The sequence below is a fragment of the Dama dama genome, chromosome 27 (genome assembly GCF_033118175.1).
Source record: "Dama dama isolate Ldn47 chromosome 27, ASM3311817v1, whole genome shotgun sequence".
Lineage (NCBI taxonomy): Eukaryota > Metazoa > Chordata > Mammalia > Artiodactyla > Cervidae > Dama > Dama dama.
Window position 1 is genome coordinate 46,870,486 of NC_083707.1, and position 19,502 is coordinate 46,889,987.

Sequence of the window (19,502 nt, forward strand, 5' to 3'; positions counted from 1 at the left end):
AAATATTTTCCTCTAGCCATCTGTGACGATCCACAGTTGCCAGAATCCACAGATGTGGAGGGCTTAGTTGTCTATGACAAGATCCATTTTAATCAATGTATTTCCTAATTATAAAGCATTCTTGGATCAACTCTACTTGGTATTAAAGGATGCCATTTTAATATATTATTAAATAATTTACTAAGACTGAATTCAGAATTTTCTTCGATCTTCCTAATGTAAGCCTGTTTCATAACAGTTTTCCTGTTTGGTTGTTAATGTATAAGTCAAGTTTGGGTATTAAGAATTATGCCAGCTTCATGGAATGAGCGGGGTAGCTGCACTTTACAAACAATTTAAACCAAAATTTTCACGTGTTGCTGATTTAGTCACAAATTTCCACCTTATACTCTAAATGTTAGGTTTTTCCTTTTTAACCTAGATGAGACTCAACATCTCTGTCTGTGGTAGCTGATCACAGGTGTGAACTGTCCTGATTCCTCAGAGAGGTGAGGTCATCTCAGATGACCCTTACTGTGAGCCACCAGAGATACCCTCCAAGAGGACAGTAACCCTTCAACCTGGTGTGAATGCATCTAACTATATATGTAATACTGTGCAACCTACATTTCCCCAGCGTGTTCTAAAGCATTTCATTAGAGAGTAAACTCTGGAAATATCACATACAAGCCAGTAAACATTTCAAAACTCTATTTTCATTTTTTATCATTTAAATTCTAGACACTGACACTGAAGTCACTCAGTCGTGTCCGACTCTCTGCGACCCCCTGGACTGTAGCCCACCAGGCTCCTCTGTCCATGGGATTTTCCAGGCAAGAGTACTGGAGTGGGTTGCCGTTTCCTTCTCCAGGGGATCTTCCCTATCCAGGGATTGAACCCGGGTCTCCCGCATTGTAGGCAGACACTTTTGAGCCACCAGGGAAGTCTTTAAATTCTAGAAGTGCCAACCAAATTGTCTGAAAGAAACCATAAATGATCAGCATCCCAGAAAAAAACCCCAGTTGAATTACTTATTTCATTTTCAGTTCCACTAAGAAAAAAAATGCACTCTCACTGTGATGTGGAAACCATATCTGGAAATACAAGTATTTTAACAGTGAAGAAGGCAGCACAGAAAGCTTTAGTTCTCCTGGTTTCAAAAGTTAACTGTAAAAAAGGAATGTTTCAAAAGTGCACCGAGAATATAACTCCACTTGTATAAAATGCCTAGAGGAGGCAAATTTATAGCAATAAAAAGAAGATCAATGGTTGCCTACTGGAGTGTGCATGGAGATTAACTCAAACGAACATGAGAGATGTTTACTGGGTGTTGAGAATATTCCACAACTGAGTTGTGATGATAACTGTGTATCTATGAATTTACTAAAACCACTGAACTGTGCAACTCAAGACTTCAGATGTGGGATTTTATGATATGTAAATTATACCCCAAAAAGCCATTAGAGAAAAGAAGTGCAATGAGAGGTCAAAAGATAAGACTGGCACACTCAACTTTGAAATAATATGCTCATGGGATGTCAGTCGACAGAATCCTCTGCTACTTTGCTGCAGGTTCCAAAATCTCTCAGAAGTATCTATTGCGAATTACTTAAACCTGTCACTTACTACGTCAGCAACAGCTTCTGCCAGATGCCTTACAAATAAATGCTAGACCACATTTACTTGCCCACACTGTGCCTTGGAGAGGGTGAGAAGGGAAGGCAATCATTTTTTACTAAGAAAATTACCATGGGCCTGAATCAGGCTGAACTCTTGCATTATCTTATTGAAACCTGAATATAACCTTATGAGGTAGGCATTATTTAACCCCATTTTACAGAACAGGAAAAGGAGGCTCAAACAAGTTAAATATTTCATCCAAGATCACAGAACAAGTAAGCAATGGTGTCAAAATTAGAATCCACATTGGTCAGATTGCCAATTACACACTCCACACACTCCACTTCCTCACGGTGGTCTGTGATGCCAAATTTACTCCTTACAAAGAGAGTCAAGAAAATAACAGAAAGTGTTCAATATGAAATATTTAGACATGAGAAGATATCAATCTTCACTTCCCAAAGATGGGAATATCTTCTTCATCAAAATTTGCTTTCCCATGAACAACATGCTCATTTGAAAATATTTCAACTGAACAGAACACAAATTAAAGTGGCCCTCTATAGTTACGCCACTCTCCAAGAGCCATTTACAAATCTAACCCAAGAACAGTTAGTTCCAAGTGTAATAAACAATAGTGAACTATAAATTCACAAACCCTTTGGTTGGGCTGCTTTGTGTTTCTGACATAAAGATGCATTTCCTTTTGGCAGGAGGGCCTTCCTCTTCATCAGAAGAGCTTTCTACTGTTAGGTCAATGACATCCACTTTCTTCTTGCTTGCCTCATTGGCTACAGTCACTGCACAAGGCTTACTGAGGACAGCTGCAGCTACATGGAGAGAACAGAGGGGGGAAAAAAAGTGAGAGGTGTAACACAAGCTCCAGCCAGAAAGTTTTAAACTGTATAGCATGTCCTGGAGAATACACAGCCCATAAAGTCCATACTCTGTCCCATGGACAGACTAACTCTCTAACTTCAGACATCCATCTATAAAACGACTGCCTACCTAGGAGACAGGGAGCACTATGCCTTGTGAGAAGACCAAAACCTCTTTCAGAGAGCACCTGCCGAGTTATCTCCCCAGGACTGCCAGTAGATCTGTGTAGATCCTGCTCCTCACACTATCTCCCCCGGTGAGGACTCACATTATAGACAGACATCTGGAGTTAAGGGGCTGGTCTGTGGCCGTGGACAAGAGTATGTGGCTTTACTGGCTGTATATTCTCACAGACGTGGTAGTACTAAGTCACAATCAGACACTTCCATTCTAACAAAGCACTGGTGCTTACATCAAAGAATACATAAGCTCTTCACCACAAGCCAGAACTGGATAAAATGTTCACCTTGATAATATCAGTTGAAAAAAACCCCAACTATCTCACTTTAACAAGTTACTCAGACATTCAAAGTTTTTCTTACCAATTACCTACTTAGGTTCTCCTTTCTGACCACTTCCATAGTCTTACACGATATGTTAACTCACTATTTCAAAGAAAATATATTATGCTCTACAATCTACTTAGTAGAAAATGCATGCTACTTGATAATGGAAAAGCAGTAGCAACTAATTAAATCACTATTTTTCTCACATATGAGGGAAAACTTGATCATTCCCACAGGTTCAGTAACAACACAGGAGAATGATTAATACTGACATAAATCCTTCACTTTTTCCTCTCTTCCTACTCTGAATACCTGTTATTCATTACATTGTCAGAATGTGAAACACTGTCAGCACAAAATTCAGTGAGTGGACTATGTCAGATAAAAAGAAACTAGGTTCACCTACAGGTTTCAATTTCTTAGATGGCCCTAAATTTCCCCACTCAGCATGGACATCACAGGGAGCTGAAGGCTGAGCTAAGTAACTCAGGCTCATATTTCTTCCCACAAAGCAATGAGCTTTAAACTCACCTTTTTTTTTTTTAAACCAACTAACCTGTGATCATCTTTCCCTACTCTCCATTAATGGAAAATGCAGCCTCTCTAACCACATGTCTACTTGGGGTTCCTCCTACAGACACTCTAAAAACAATTCTGGAAAACTATCCACAGAAATGTCACTTATAAATTTTCATGTTGTAACAAGCACCACATATTAAGATGAGTCTAAGGACTACAGGCAATATATTGGTGAGGATATGGAGAAAAGGTAACTCTTGATTACTGTTGGTAGGAATGTAAATTGGTGCAGCCACAATGGGAAACAATACAGCAGTTTATCAAAACACTAAAAACAGAACTACCACATGACCCAGCAATTCCACTCCAGGGTATATACTGAAAAACAAAAACACTAATTCAAAAAGATACATGCACCCCAAAGCTCATAATAGCATTATTTACAACTGCCAAGATATGGAAGCAACCTAAGTGTCCATCAACAGATAAATGGATAAAGAAGGTATGCTGTGTACCTACACACATACACACACACACACACAGACATTAAAAACAGAAAAAAATTTTGCCACTTGCACCAACATGGATGAACTTGAACGGCATGATGCTAAAGTGAAAAAAAATCAGACAGAGACAAATACTATATGAAATCACTTATATGTGGAATCTAAAAAATGCAACTAATGCATATAACAAAAAAGCAGCACACTCACAGATACAGAGAACAGGTTAGTGGCTACAAGTGGGAAGAGGGAAGAGAAGAGGGGCCTTAGAGGGGTGGGAAGCAGGAGGTACAGCCGTTAGGTTCAGGATAAGCTACTAGGATATGTCGTACAACACAGGGAATACAGCCAATATTTCACAATTAACTATAAATGGAGTATAACCTTTAAAAACTGTCAGTCACTATACTGCACCCCTTTAACTTTGATAATATTGTACAGTGATTATACTTCAGTAAAAAATAATAAGACAATTTAGATGGTTATTTACTTTATATATGGAAAATATACTATGAAAAGACTGATTATAATGTGGTATAAACCTCTGCACATGTCTTAAGAAGAAAAACCATTTGGGAGAAATAAGATGTGTAATGATCAAAAGGTAAATTGAGCACACTGAACTCCTAACAGTAGTTCTAATGGCCAAGGTTAATGCTACAGATAACAACACAGGAGTCTCACTGCTTTGCTCTTTGCAGCCACTCTGCACATACTTTCTATTTTTGGACATGGTTGGCTGGATACTTTCATAGCTTCTTTCTTCGGTCTCATTGGACACCAAGAACCATCTTCTTGGAATTTGATCTCGTCCACATCAGTACAGTCATTGAGAATTTCCATAAAAAGCCTATAAACCAAGTGAGAAGAACAGAAACGTAATTGCATGGCTTTGCTCAAAGGTGAAATAACAAAGTAATATCTTTTACCTTGGAGACAAAAACTAATGCTTTTTTTGTTTGTTTGGTGTTTTAATACTTCACACTTTACAACAACTATTAGCACCTCCCTCCTCCCAGGCTTTAGCTCCTCAACAGGCAACAAAAGAATTAAATGACTTACTGAGTATCACCTTAAAAATCAGTGATTAACCAAAAATAGACACCTGGAACATTCTTGCTGGGACTTGCAATAAAGAAACAACCCTCAACATAATGTATAAACCAAACACAAAAATTACTGTACAAGAAATAATTTATAAGCTTATTATCAAGAAAAAAGGATCACAGGGATGGGGAAAGGAGGCAGAAATAGGGACACCAAAGTCTCAATAAATTTAAAATAACTCAGCATATAAATTATGTTACAGGATCAAAATGAAATTGGAAAACAACTTCAGAAAAATATATGGAAATTAAACAAAACAACTCATGACAAATATAATATTAAAACACTCAAAGTATTTTGAACTGAATGGAAATGAAAATATACTAAAATCTGTAGAAGGTAGTTAAAGCCATACAATCTTCCAACATTACAAAAGGATGCAAATCAAGAACCCCACCTTCTACCGAAACAGAACTAGAAAAAAGTAAACTAAAGTGACCAGAGAAGGAAAATAACAAAGAGCATTTAAAAAAAAAAGGGAAAAAATAAAATAGAGGAAAAACAAAGAAACCAAAAGCAGGTACTTTAAGATCAATAAAACTGACAAACTTCTAGTCAGACTTAGACTTACTCAAAAAGCAATAAATAACCCAAGGAACCCTGTGTCTGTTAAAGAAACTGAATTTGTAAAAACTTTACCACAAAGAAAATTCCAGGCCCAAATGTCTTCAGTATGAAATTCTACCAAATATCTGAGGAGACACAGTACCATGACTTTCCAGCTCACCTATAATGCCAGCACTGTGTGGGTGCTCAGCTGCACAGTCGAGTCTGACTGCAACCCCATGAACTGGGTCCACCAGGCTCCTCTGTCCATGGGGTTCTCCAGGCAAGAATGCTGGAGTGGGCTGCCAATTCTTCCTCCAGGGCATCGTCCCCACCCAGGGATCAAACCCATGTCTCTTGTGTCCCCTGCACTGGCAGGAGGGTTCTTTACCACTGCACCACCTGGGAAACCCCATAAGGCCAGCACTACTCTGACAGTAAAAACAGACATTACAGGAAAACAGACCACTCTCTCTCATGAACTTAGCAAAACAAACCCAACAATATAGAGCATAGCAAATCATGACCAAGTGGGGTTTATCTTCAGAATGAAAGGTTAGTCTAATATTTGAAAATCAATTAATGCAAATAATCATGTAAACAGACTAGTCAGTTCAAGAGAGCAAGATAAAAATATAAAAGGCATCTAAATTAAAAAGGAAAAAGTAAAACTGTCTTTATTCATAAAGTATTAACTTTTCTATACAGAACATTCTATGTTCTATGTAATGCAACTAGAACTACAAAATGCATTTAGCAGAGTTTCAGGATAAACAAAAATCAACTACATTTCCATATAATGTAACAAAGAGAAATTAATATAAAAACCAATACCACATCAAAGACATGAAATAATGGGAAAAATCTGACATAAGGCACACAAGACCAATATTAAGCTACCAAATATTACTGAAACCTAATTAATCAATAGCTATATATATCATGTTCATAGATTAAAAGACTTATTATCGTGCAGTCACCCTTAACTGATCTACAGATTCAACATTATACAAGTAAAACAAACAGGGTTTTCTTCTAATTGACCAGCTGACTCTAAAATGTGCAATGAAATGCAAAAGATCTATGATTGCCAAAATAATTTTAAGAAAGAAAGAAATTAGAAGTCTCATATTACTCTGATTCCCAGACAGTGCAATACTGACATAAACATATACAAATCAACAGAATAAAGTTCAAAGATGAACCCACATACATACGGCAAACTGATTTTTGAAAAACTGATGCAAAGGCAATGCAGTGAGTAAAAGCCAATCTCTTCAACAAGCGTGGCAGAACAACCACATGACCATATGCCAGAAACAAAAATGAAGCTAAAACCTTGATTTTTATCTCACACCATATATAAAAATTAACTTGAAACAGACAAGACAGCTAAGTGTAAAATGCAATGAAAAGACTTCTAAAGAAAGCAAGGAGAAAATCTTTGTGACCCTAGGTTAGGGGAAAGTATCTTCAGTATGATATCAAAGGCACAGGACATAAAAGAAAACCCTGATAAACTGGCCTTAATCCAAGAACCGCTGCTCTTTGAAAGACACTGTTAAGAGACTAAAAAGAGGATATGGCACAAAACATTTAAAAATTACATTATCTGACAACAGGACGTACATCCACAGTATGTACAGAGTTACCAAAACTCAGTAACATGAAAACGAAAAACCCAAATGAAAAATGAGTGAAAATTTAAGCAGTCACTTCACCGAAGATACAGAGATGGCAAATAAACACACAAAAAGATGTTCAGTATAGAAATAAGGGAAATGCAAATCCCTTATTTGCATTAAATTAAATCCACAATGGGGTACAACCACATATCAGTAGAATGTCTAAAGTTTAAGAAACTAACAATACCAAATGTTGATGAGACTATGGAGTAACTAGAACTCTCATACACTGCTAATGGGAATATAAAATAGTACAATCACATTGGAAAACAGCTTGGTAATTTACTGAAAAATTAAGCATACGCCTAGCATGTGACCAGGGATTCCACTCCTAAGTACTTACCCAAGAAAAATTAAAACATCAGAACAAAGACTTGGACATGAATGTTGTTAGCAGATTCATTTGCAAGACCCCAAATCAGAAACAACACATCTACAAGTGAATTGATAAACTGTGGGCTATCTGTACAATGGAATGCTACTCAGCAATAAAAATGAACAAACTATTGGTACATACAGCAATGTGGACAAACCTCAAAGTAAGTGTACTGAATAAAAGTAAGTTAGACAAAGGAAATACACTTTATGATGCCATCCATACACAATTCTAGAAAATCCAGAACTATCTATAGAAACAGTAAGCATATTAGTATTTGACTGAGGAAATAATGAGAGGTTAGAAAGATACATGAGAAAACTGTTGTTATTGTTCAGTCGCTAGGTTGAGTCTGACTCTTTGTGACCACAAGGACTGTATGGAGCACATCAGGCTCTTCTGTCCTCAACTATTTCCTGGAGTTTGCTCAAATTCGTGACTGAGTTGGTGATGCTATCTAACCATCTCATTCTCTGCCGCCCCCTAGTCCTTTCCCCTTCAATCTTTCCCAGCATCAGTCTTTTCCAGTGAGTTGGTGCTTTGCATCAGGTGACCAAAGAATTGAAGTCTGTTCTTCAACAGTGAATACTGAAGCCTCAGCAACAGTCCTTTCAATGAATATTCAGGGTTGATTTCCTTCAAGATTGACTGGATTGATCTCCTTGCAGTGCAAAGGACTCTCAAAAGTCTTCTCCAACACCACAACTCAAAAGCATCAATTCTTCGGTGTTCAGCCTACATTATGGTCCAACTTTCACATCTGCAGGTAGTTACTGGAAAAACCACACCTTTGACTGTACAGACCTTTGTCAGCAAAGTCATGTCTCTGCTTTTTATTAATAATATGCTGGCTAGGTCTGTCACAGTTTTCCTTCCAAGGAGCAAGCCTCTTTTAATTTCATGGTTACAGTCAACATCCAGAGTGATTTTGGAGCTCAAGAAAACAAAATTTGTCACTGCTTCCACTCTTCCCCCTTCTATGTGCCATGAAGTGATGAGACCAGATACCATGATCTTAGTTTTTTGAATGCTAAGTTTCAAACCAGCTTTTTCACACTCCTCTTTCACCTTCATCAAGAGGCTCTTTAGTTACTGTTCACTTACTACTCTTAGAGTGCTATCATCTGCATATCTGAGGTTACTGATATTTCTCCCAGTAATCCTGATTCCAGCCTGGCATTTCACATGATGTACTATGTGTATAAGTTAAATAAAATGGATAACAACATATAGTTTTGTTGTACTCCTTTCCCAATTTTGAACCGATATGTTGTTTTAACTGTTGCTTCTTGACCCACACACAAGTTTCTCAGCAGACAAGTAAAGCGGTCTGGTACTCCCACCTTCTTTAAGAATTTTCCATAGTTTTTTTGTGATCCACACAAAGGCTTTAGCATAGTCAGTGAAGAAGTGGATGTTTATCAAGAACTAACGATGCTGGCTTTCTCCATGATCCAACAAATGTTGGCATTTTGATCTCTAGTTCCTCTGCCTCTTAGAAAGCCAGAGTGTAGATCTGGAAGTTCTCAGTTCAAGTACAGCTGAAGCCTAGATTGAAGGGTTTTGAGCATAACCTTGCTAGCATGTGAAATGAGAGCAACTGTAGAGTAGTTTGAACATACTTCAGCATTGTTCATTTTTGGAATTGGAATGAAAATTAAAACTTTCAATCCTGTGGCCACTGCTGAATTTTCCAAGTTTGCTGACATACTGGTGTAGATGATTTACTAGCATCATCTTTTAGCATTTTAAATAGCTCAACTGGAATTCCCTCACCTCCAGTAGCTTTCTTCATAGTAATGCTTCTTAAGGCCCACTTGACTGTACACTCCAAGATGTCCAGCTCTAGGTGAGTGACTACACCATCATGGTTATCTGGGTCATTGGGACCTTTTTTGTATAGTTCTGTGTATTCTTGCCACCTCCTCTTAATCTCTTCTGCCTCTGTGAGGTGCTTACCCTTTATGTCCTTTCTTGTGCCCATCCTTGCAAGAAATGTTCTCTTGATTTCTCCAATTTTCTTGAAGAGATATCTAGTCTTTCCCATTCTGTTGTTTTCCTCTATTTTTCTGCATTGTTCATTTAAGAAGGCCTTCTGATCACTCTTTGCTATTCTCTGGAACTCTGTGGTCAGCTGGGTATATCTTTCCCTTTCTCCCTTGCCTTTAACTTCTCTTCTTTCCTGAGGTTATCTGTAAAGCCTCCTTGGACAACCACTTTGCCTTCTTTACTTCTCTTGGGGATGGCTTTGGTCACTGCTTCCTATACAGTGTTATGAACTTCCATCCATAGTTCTTCAGGCATTCTGTCTACCAGATCTAATCCCTCGCATCTATTTGTCACATCCACTGCATAATCATAAGGGATTTGATTTAGGTCATACCTGAATGGCCTAGTGGTTTTTCCCTACTTCAATTTAAGCCTGAATTTTTCAATAAAGAGCTCATAATCTGAGCCAGTCCACTTCAGGTCTTGTTTTTGCTTTCTATATTGAGCTTCTTCATCTCTGACTGCAAAGAACAATCAATATGATCTTGGTATTGACCATCTGGTGATGTCCATGTGCAGAGTCATCTCTTAGGTTGCTAGAAGAGGGTGTCTGCTGTGACCAGTGTGTTCTCTTAACAAAACTTTGCTGGCCTTTGTCCTGCTTCATTTGGGACTTCCCTGGTGGCTCAAGTGGTGAAGAATCTGCCCACAATGCAGGAGACCTGGCTTTGATCCTTGGGTCGGGAAGATCCCCTGGAGAAGAGAATGGCTACCCACCCCAGAATTTCTTGCCTGGAGAATTCCACGGACATATTTCATTTTGTACTCCAAGGCCAAAGCTGCCTGCTAGTTCGGCTATCTCTTGACTTTCTATTTCTGCATTCCAATTCCTTACAGTGAAAAGCATATCTTTTTCTGCTATTAGTTCTAGAAAGTATTGTAGGTCTTCACAGAACTGGTCAACTTCAGTTTCTTTGGTGTTAGTATTTGGGGCACAGACTTGGATTACTGTGATGATGAAGGGTCTGCCTTGGAAACAAACCGAGACCATTTTGTCCTTTTTGAGACTATACCCCAAATACTGCATTTCAGACTCTCTTGTTGACTACGAGGGCTACTCCACTTCTTCTACAGATTCTTGCCCACAGTAGTAGATATAATAAGTCATCTGAAAGTTCAAATTCCTAAAATGTCAATGTTCAATCTTACCATCTTCTCCTGGACCACATACAATTTACCTTGATTCCTGGAGCTAACATCCCAGGTTCTTAGGCAATATTGTTCTTTATAGCATCGGACTTTGCTTTTACCACCGACACATCTGCAGCTGAATGTCATTTCTGCTTTGGCCCAGCTGCTTCATTCTCTCTGGAGCTATTATTAACTGCCCTCCACTATTCCCCAGTAACATACTGGACATCTTCTGACCTGTGGGGGGCTCATCTTCCAGCATCCTATCTTTTAGCCTTTTCATACTGTCCATGGGGTTCTCCAGGCAAGGATACTTGAGTGGGTTGCCATTTTCTTCTCCAGCCACCTTGCTTCCCAGGTGGCTCAGAGCTAAAGAATCCACCTGCAAATGCAGGAGCCACGGGTCTGGTCCCTGGGTGAGGAAGCCCTCCTGAGAAGGAAATGGCAACTCATCCCAGTATCTTCCCGAGAAACCCATGGACAGAGGAGGCTGGTGAGCTACAGTCCATGGAGTCCCAAAAGAACTGAGAAAACTTCAGGTGTGATAGACATATTTGTTGTCATATTTTAATGATATTTCAGGTATATATGGGGTCAAAATGTATCAAATTGTAAACTTTAAACAGGGATAGTTCTTCTACCACAATAAAACTGATAAAAATGAATGAGGAAAAACGTTACCTTCCTCAGAAGATGTAAAACTTTAAATATGTATTTTTCCCAATTATATGAAAAACAAAATTCCAATCAAAATCAAAACAAGATTTGTGTAATTTAAGAATGCTTTCATTCAAGTGAATATGGCCAACTGCAATGATGGTCAAGAAAATTCTGATTCATAAGGCCTAAGAGATATTAATGCATAACAGAAATCCAATAATTAAAACAGTTTTATACTGAACAATATTTTGATCAACAGCACAAATAACAGTGCAGAAATGACACTTGTGTATAAAAATTTTTAAATGATGGAGGCAGTGTCCTAAACCTATGAAGAGAGAATATTCATTAAGTGTTGGTGAGCCGACTGACCAACAACCAGGTGAGGTGTAGTAATGTGATCGCATACTCCCCACCGGCAGTTTCTTCCCCATCCCCAGTTCTCTTCACAGAGTTCCACTCTTTACCTTACAGCACTTAACATTTACTACACAATTCTTTATTGTCTCCATTTCAGACCTGACACAAGGCAAGTAATTAATATGTATTATGTTGAAAGAATTCATGAAAGAATGCATAATAGAATAAAGAACTGCATGAATGAAAGGGGGGAAAAATGAAATCTTGAAGTTTCTGACCAAAAAACAAGTGTTTGTTCAAATAAAACCTCCGGAACTCTCTAAAACACATTAACGATAAGCAGTGTACCCACGACACAGTGTCAAGTATCCAGGAAGCACACCCTAAAATATGAATGGGCAAAAGGGCATGAAACATGCAACTTCTTCTCAAATGGTTCAAAGGTTCCTGAGAACAGTGATAATCGTCATCTTCTTTCCATACACAGACACACACACACACAAAAATACATACAAATTAGGAGGCAATGTGGTAAAACAATACGGCAGAATGTTAACAACTGACACATTATGCTACTGTTAATAATTTCTTGGTAAGTTTTAAATTATTTCAAAGCAAGTTAAAAAGTAAAAGTTTACAGACAGAAAAAGTCCCACCACTCTTTACTGTCTCATTCCTCTCTATAGTAATACTCTTTTCAAACTTCAAAAAACCTGCTGCAGAATTATCTTTAAAGATCTAGGTTATTTTTCACTCTATACTGAATGAAAATGATAATGTATATACACATTACTTACTAACAATTAGGTTGTATTATTTTCCTAATTTCAACATACACAATATGAGCAATTCTGCTTAAGAGTTTGGGCTCCAGAGTCAGAAAAACCTAGAAGTGAATTCCCATTTTAAACTTACCAGCTGCATAACACAACTCTATTTACCCTACCACTTAATTGGTATGTTTTTGCAGAGACTTCATTGCTCTTCTAGCTCTAGAAAAGCAAAATGACATCACTAAGGGGATTTTACCCTCTTTCCTATAGGTAATGAAATATGATCATGGAAAGAAAAAGAAAAGGAAACTACTCACCCTCTTGCCCCCAACACTATAATACTGTAAAGACAGAAGGGCCACTAACTACAGTTTAAAAATAAGATTGAGTATAATTAAGTATTATGTTGGGATATACTTACCCATCTAAAATTAGACTTTCATAGGCAGCTTTTTTGTCACACACAGGACAAATCCAGGTGGGTTTCTTCTCATTCATTTGCAGATAAAGGGCAGCATCAAAACACTGTAGGTGTGTACAAGTCACAGCACGGCATGGGATTGTCAGCCTCATTTTCCCTAACTAGAAGACAACATGAAAAGTCATTTCAGAAAGGAGAACAAAGCCTCAAGTCATAAAAATCTGAAGAAGTCATACAAGACTAACAAAATGAAAAAGAAATTCAAGCCAGAATTTATTTCCATTAAGACTCCAATATACTGTATTTGTATTCACTGCTTGAGCTATAATTTTTAAAAGACCATTTCACTTTCTGAAAGTAAGTAAAACTTGTAAAATCACAGGTAGACAAAGATACATATAAAATGAGAACATTTAAAGCATTATCCTTCAATTAAAAATAGATAAATTAAACAAAAATGAAACCATGTCTCTGTTTCACCTCCGCCCCTGTTTAAAGGGAACCTCTGCCGTCCACCTCTTGCATGTCCTTCCACAGATGGTCTACGCATAATCAAGCTTGTCTTTTAAAAATATTTTCACAGAAATGGAGGCGTGCAATTCACACAATTCTGTACTTATATTTAAACTGTTTCTAATCCTTTATCACTACAGATGATGCTGCAATAAATAGCTATGGGATAAATTCCTAGAAGGAAAAATTTTGAGTCCAAGCATATCTGTGATTTTTGTCCCAATGACAAACTAACTTTCACAGAAATTACCTAGTGACTTACACATATACATTTATTAATGTGCTTGGCTCCCCTCAACCTTATCAACATAGCAGTTTTTGAATCCTTTAACCTCTGCCAATCTGACAGGTGAAAAACACCCCATTATAGCTTTGTAATACACTTCTAAGTGAAGCTGAGCTTTTTATAGCTTCTAAGCATCATCTGTGCTTCCAAGAACTGTCTATTCAAAACCTTCTTGATTTTCTACTTGGTTATTAATCTTTGGTTACCTATACTAGTCAGTCTCATATATGTGATATGAACTGCAAATGTATTTTTCACTTAAGAAAGAAAACTTTTCACTTTCATATAATCACATATGTTGAAGTGTCGGTATACTGATAAACCTAGTCCTCTATTCAATTCTTATTCCAATTGGTAGAGGAATACGAACATCAAGACACACATAACATCCAGATTAGATCAGACCAAGTTATTCTGTAAAGCCTTTCAAACTTCCCTGTATATTCCCTTTACAAAAAAATCTCAGTTTATAACCAGTTCTCTTATTCTTATAGAAAATCTATCTGAGGGACTGGTTTGTCATTCCCTCCTCCAGTGAATCGCGTTTTGTCACAACTCTCTACTATGACCCAACCATCTGGGGTGGCCCTACACAGCACGGCTTGTAGCTTCACTGAGTTACAGAAGACCCTTCGCCCCGACAAGGCAGTGATCCAAAAAAAGATGTCCTTTCATCACAGAGGATTGAATTGAAAAAGCAGCAAGTCAAGAGATACCTGGAGTAATATGCAAGTTTGGCCTTGGAATACAAAATGAAGCAAGGCAAAGGCTAACAGAATTCTGCCAAGCAAACGCATTGGTCATAGCAAACACCCTTTTCAACAACAGAGACTCTACACGTGGGCATCACCAGATAGTCAATACCAAAATCAGACTGGTTATGTTCTTTGCAGCTGAAGATGGAGCAGCTCTATACAGTCAGCAAAAACAAGACTGGATCTGAGTGTGGCTCTGATCATGAGTTCCTTACTGAAAAATTCAGGTTTAAATTGAAGAAAGTAGGGGAAGCCACTAGGCCATTCAGATATGACCCAAATAATAATTCATTATGATTAGACAGTGGACGTGATGAATAGATTCAAGGGATTAGATCTGGTAGACAGAGTACCTGAAGAAGTATGGACGGAGGTTCATAACTCTGTACAGGCAGTGGTGACCAAAACCATCCCCAAGAAAAAGAAATCCAAGAAGGCAAAGTAGTTATACAAGGAGGCTTTTCAAATAGCTGAGGAAAGACGAGAAGCCAAAGGCAAGGGATGTACACCAAACTGAACACAGAGTTCCAGAGAATAGCAAGGAGAGATAAGAAGACTTTCTTCAATAAACAATGCAAAGAAGTAGAGGAAAACAACAGAATGGGAAAGACTAGAGATCTCTTCAAGAAAACTGGGGAGATCAAGAGAACATTTCATGCAAGGATGGGCATGATAAAGGACAGAAAGGGTAAAGACCTAGCAGAAGCAGAAGAGATTAAGAGGAGGTGGCAAGAATACACAGAAGAACTATACAAAAAAGGTCTTAGTGACAGGAATAACCACGATGGTGTGGTCACTCACCTAGAGCCAGATATCCTGCAGTGTGAAGTCAAGTAGGCCTTAGGAAGCATTACTATGAATTAAGCTAGTGGAGGTGAGGGAATTCCAGCTGAGCTATTTAAAATGCTAAAAGATGCTATTAAAGTGCTGCACTCAACATGTCAGCATATTTGAAAAACTCAGCAGTGGCCTCAGGACTAGAAAAGGTCAGTTTTCAGTCCAATCTCAATTCTGTGTAAAATTCCGATACTGTGTTCAAAAAGTTAATTATACACACTCAATCAGATCCCTCTTTAACAACTAGTGCTGAAAACATAGCTCCCTTAGGTCCCAAAGACAGATATCATAGACTACACTCTCACTTTCCACATTCATGTCTACTCTAAATCACTTTACAAAACAGAACATTTCACATATCATGAAAACAGAACATTTCTCCCACCATCTTAAGCTATCATTTTCCCTAATTTTTGCCTAATAAACCCAAGGTTTTTTAGGCTTATCCTCCCAACTGCCTATAATCCTTTCTTTCCTCTCCAGTTCCCATCACCATCCTAGTTCCTGTCTTATTTCCATTCGCTATAGTGTCTCTACCTCTGAAACTACTTTCATAATCTAAGATCCATCATCTATCTTCTAAGTTTGTTCAAAACACCTATGCTTGATTTTCTAATAACATATACCACATCCTACAGTTATCAACCCAACGTATGTTAACAGTAGGACAGTCTGAAGAGTACCATTCACTGTTTTCTTAGAAAATGTTCTGCAAAACATCAGGTAGAATGAATATTGAGGAAAAGCTCAAAAGACAGTCTCAAAACAGATCTGTTCTCACTTGTAAGCAGAGAAAGAAAACATTTAATGAACTTTAAACAGGATCTTGTTATTTCTTCAAATAACAGAACTGATAATTTTCTTAAAACTGTTGGTTTTCTTAAAACTTGACACATCTGAGAGGAACCTATTCTTATACAGGAGAAATGCCAACCACTTCAATACACCACTTTCACTATTTTGAATGTCCAAGAATCCAACAATTTGGTTATTGTTTTGGTTGTTGTCATGTAGAATAGCATCGTGTTTGAAGGAAAAGAGGAAAAACACACACAAACAAAAATGCTTCCAAAAAAAAAAAAAAACAACTTACAGAATATGGCACTCTGTAACTGTACAACTTCTTAGTTGTAAAGAGAAGCAGAGAGAAGTGCTTTCTTCCTGACAACAGGCTGACATACTAAAACATAAAGTAACACAAGTTCCATTCCCAAACAGTGGCTGTGCTTAAAATATAGCCAGCAATGAGTATCTGCCAAATACACTAGGGTTAAACCATTAAGAAATTTCTAATGTCCAAACTGTTCCTGACTAACAAAATGGAAATTTCATGTGTTTCAATTTAGTATCAATCTTAACATGGGAAGGAGAAAAAGGCACTGTGGGGACACTCCAATGAAGGGACGCCCAGTGCCTAGAGAAGACCCTGGGCCTAAACACAGGCCCTCCAGGGCCTCTACTGCCACCGCAGGGCGTTAAAGTCCTCCTGCAGACCTTCTCTCTGCTCATAGCCACAGATTCCCAATTTGGAAGCAATCCCAATTTCATGTAATTCTATCCCTTTTCAGTAAAGGTAAGTTCAAGTAAATGATAATGCATAATAAAGCTTTAGAAAGATACCTGCAAATACTGCTTTCCAGAATAACAGAGAGGTAGATTTATAATCAGAATATTTATATTTTTGGCCCCATGTGGCAATATGTTACCTTGTCAAGAAAACTGGAATAATGTCAGAAGACCAAACTCTTTATTCTTGTTCTGCTGCTGCTGCTGCTAAGTCGCTTCAGTCGTGTTGGACTCTGTGCGACCCCACAGACGCAGCCCACCAGGCCCCCCCGTCCCTGGGATTCTCCAGGCAAGAATACTGGAGTGGGTTGCCATTTCCTTCTCCAATGCATGAAAGTGAAAAATGAAAGTGAAGTCGCTCAGTCGTGTCCGACTCTTCGCGACCCCATGGACTGCAGCCCACCAGGCTCCTCCGTCCATGGGATTTTCCAGGCAAGAGTACCGGAGTGGGGTGCCATTGCCTTCTCCTATCCTTGTTCTACTATAACCTAAACGTGTGATCTGGGTTAGCAACCCCTCTCAGTCTCAGGGTCCTCATCAGCAAAATGGGAACAACTCCATACAGGTTTGCTAGTTAAGACAGTCTAAGCAGCACGTAATACGAGCTTAACAAATTATCCCTTTCTCTGACACAATCCTCTTTCCATTTAAAAAACTGTACACAATGGTAGCTGGTTGCCAAACCCAAGCCTCCCCCCCAACCATATCATAAATTTCTAATTCCAGGACTTTTCTCATAAAGTTCCTCTCATCCAGAAAGGGTCCTTCCCAATAGTGATTTTAAAGAAGGCTTCATCCACTATTCCTGGTTTCTCCCATCAATTAGCATTAGGTCCTAAAAATTTTGTTGCTATTTTTCAACACAGTTTATATGCTGATAAAAGGAGCCAACCCTCTATGTTCAGTATTAGCTGTGGATTATCTATAATTAGCAGTGACAGATTACTGTGAACCTAAAGCTCTCTTTCCTCTTCGATACAATATCCTTTCACGTCTCTTTTTGCTTAGTCACTGCCTGAAGAATGCTTGCTTTCTTTGGAATTATAATCCTTATCCATGAAGATTCTTGAATGGGAAACCAAAAAAGTTCAAAATTTTATACTGTATCATTCATTCCCATACTTACTTTTATAGGAAAATTAGTAACTTATAAAAAAGCAAAATGCCTCAGCATGTTTCGCTGCTTTACTTACAGGGCACATCAAGGACACCCGAAGGCTAGTGGTAGCAATCTCACTGTCAGGATCCGCAGTAAGTTTTTCTTTAACTTGAGGGAAAATCAACAATAAACACAACGCTTAAAAAATTGTGACTTATGAACAGAATTACAGAAATATATGCCATCTTATTTAAAATTTCCCAAACACTTCAATAGATCAAGAAACTACAAAAACAAAATGTTAAGTATTAATGTACTGAACACACAGCCACACTTCCAGTACTAGGTTAAAGAATTACAAACTCTAAATGACATGTTTAATCAAATTTTTAAGATCTCTTTTTAAAAGTAAAATTGTGGGTAAGGAAGAGTTTTTAAAACAGAGAGCTGTTTCACAGCATGTATACTATCTATGGTGAAACAGATCACCAGCCCAGGTGGGATGCACGAGACAAGTGCTCCAGCCTGGTGCACTGGGAAGACCCAGAAGAATCGGGTGGAGAGGGAGGTGGGAGGGGGGATCGGGATTGGGAATACATGTAAATCCATGGCTGATTCATATCAATGTATGACAAAACCCACTGGAAAAAAAAAATAATAATAATAATAAATAAATAAATAAATAAATTTAAAAAAACCAAAAAAAAAAACAGAGAGCTGTTTCAGACTTAAGAACAATACAATTAGGGAAGACAGCTCTACTCTGAGCCTCAGTACTTTTCTAAAACACATGTATGACTATTTTAATTAGGGAGTACATGTAATTTCCAATAATTGTTAAATCTGTAAATAATTTTACAAATAAAATATTCTTGTACTTTTTAAGAAAAGCTAAAATATTTTTATACTTTGACTACTGAAAACCACTATGGATGCAGGATTATCTGCTATCTTCTTCACATAATACATACAAGTTACTGTTGACACAAACTAATAAATACATAAACTGCCTTCAGATGCCTAATTCTCAACACCATGATAGGGAGAACAGGACTGGAACTAGAAAGAGTGGAACCTTCGTCAGTAAGAAGAATTGTGGGAGAATTTTCCTGGCTTTCAGTTCTAGACAGGAAGATCAACGCTGTGTTGTGTGAGATGAGAAATGGTCTGAGTATAAGAAACAAAATACCATTTCAACAGCCCTACTTGGCTCCCTTTCCAACCCACAGATTCTCTCTCCTTTCTGGTTCATTCAGTGATATGGGAGGTAACGGGGGGAAAAATATTCTCTTTCCCAGAAAAAAACGTCTTGTTCAATTAACATCAGTTACT

At 38.0% G+C, this 19,502-nt stretch overlaps 1 protein-coding gene across 8 annotated transcripts in view; it reads right to left on the bottom strand.

Moving 5' to 3' along the window:
- Positions 1-19,502, bottom strand: part of PIAS2 (protein inhibitor of activated STAT 2) — a 99,701-nt gene that overhangs the window by 20,792 nt on the left and 59,407 nt on the right. For all 8 annotated transcript variants that reach the window (XR_009690780.1, XM_061130862.1, XM_061130856.1 and 5 more), the window contains exons 8-11: positions 18,265-18,338; positions 13,115-13,275; positions 4,723-4,856; positions 2,258-2,429 (exon numbers count right to left, since the gene is read on the bottom strand). Coding sequence is in view for 7 of the 8 variants with exons in the window: in XM_061130862.1 (XP_060986845.1) it covers positions 2,258-2,429; positions 4,723-4,856; positions 13,115-13,275; positions 18,265-18,338 (541 nt within the window). In the remaining variant the exon portion in view is untranslated. The remainder of the gene's footprint in view (positions 1-2,257; positions 2,430-4,722; positions 4,857-13,114; positions 13,276-18,264; positions 18,339-19,502) is intronic.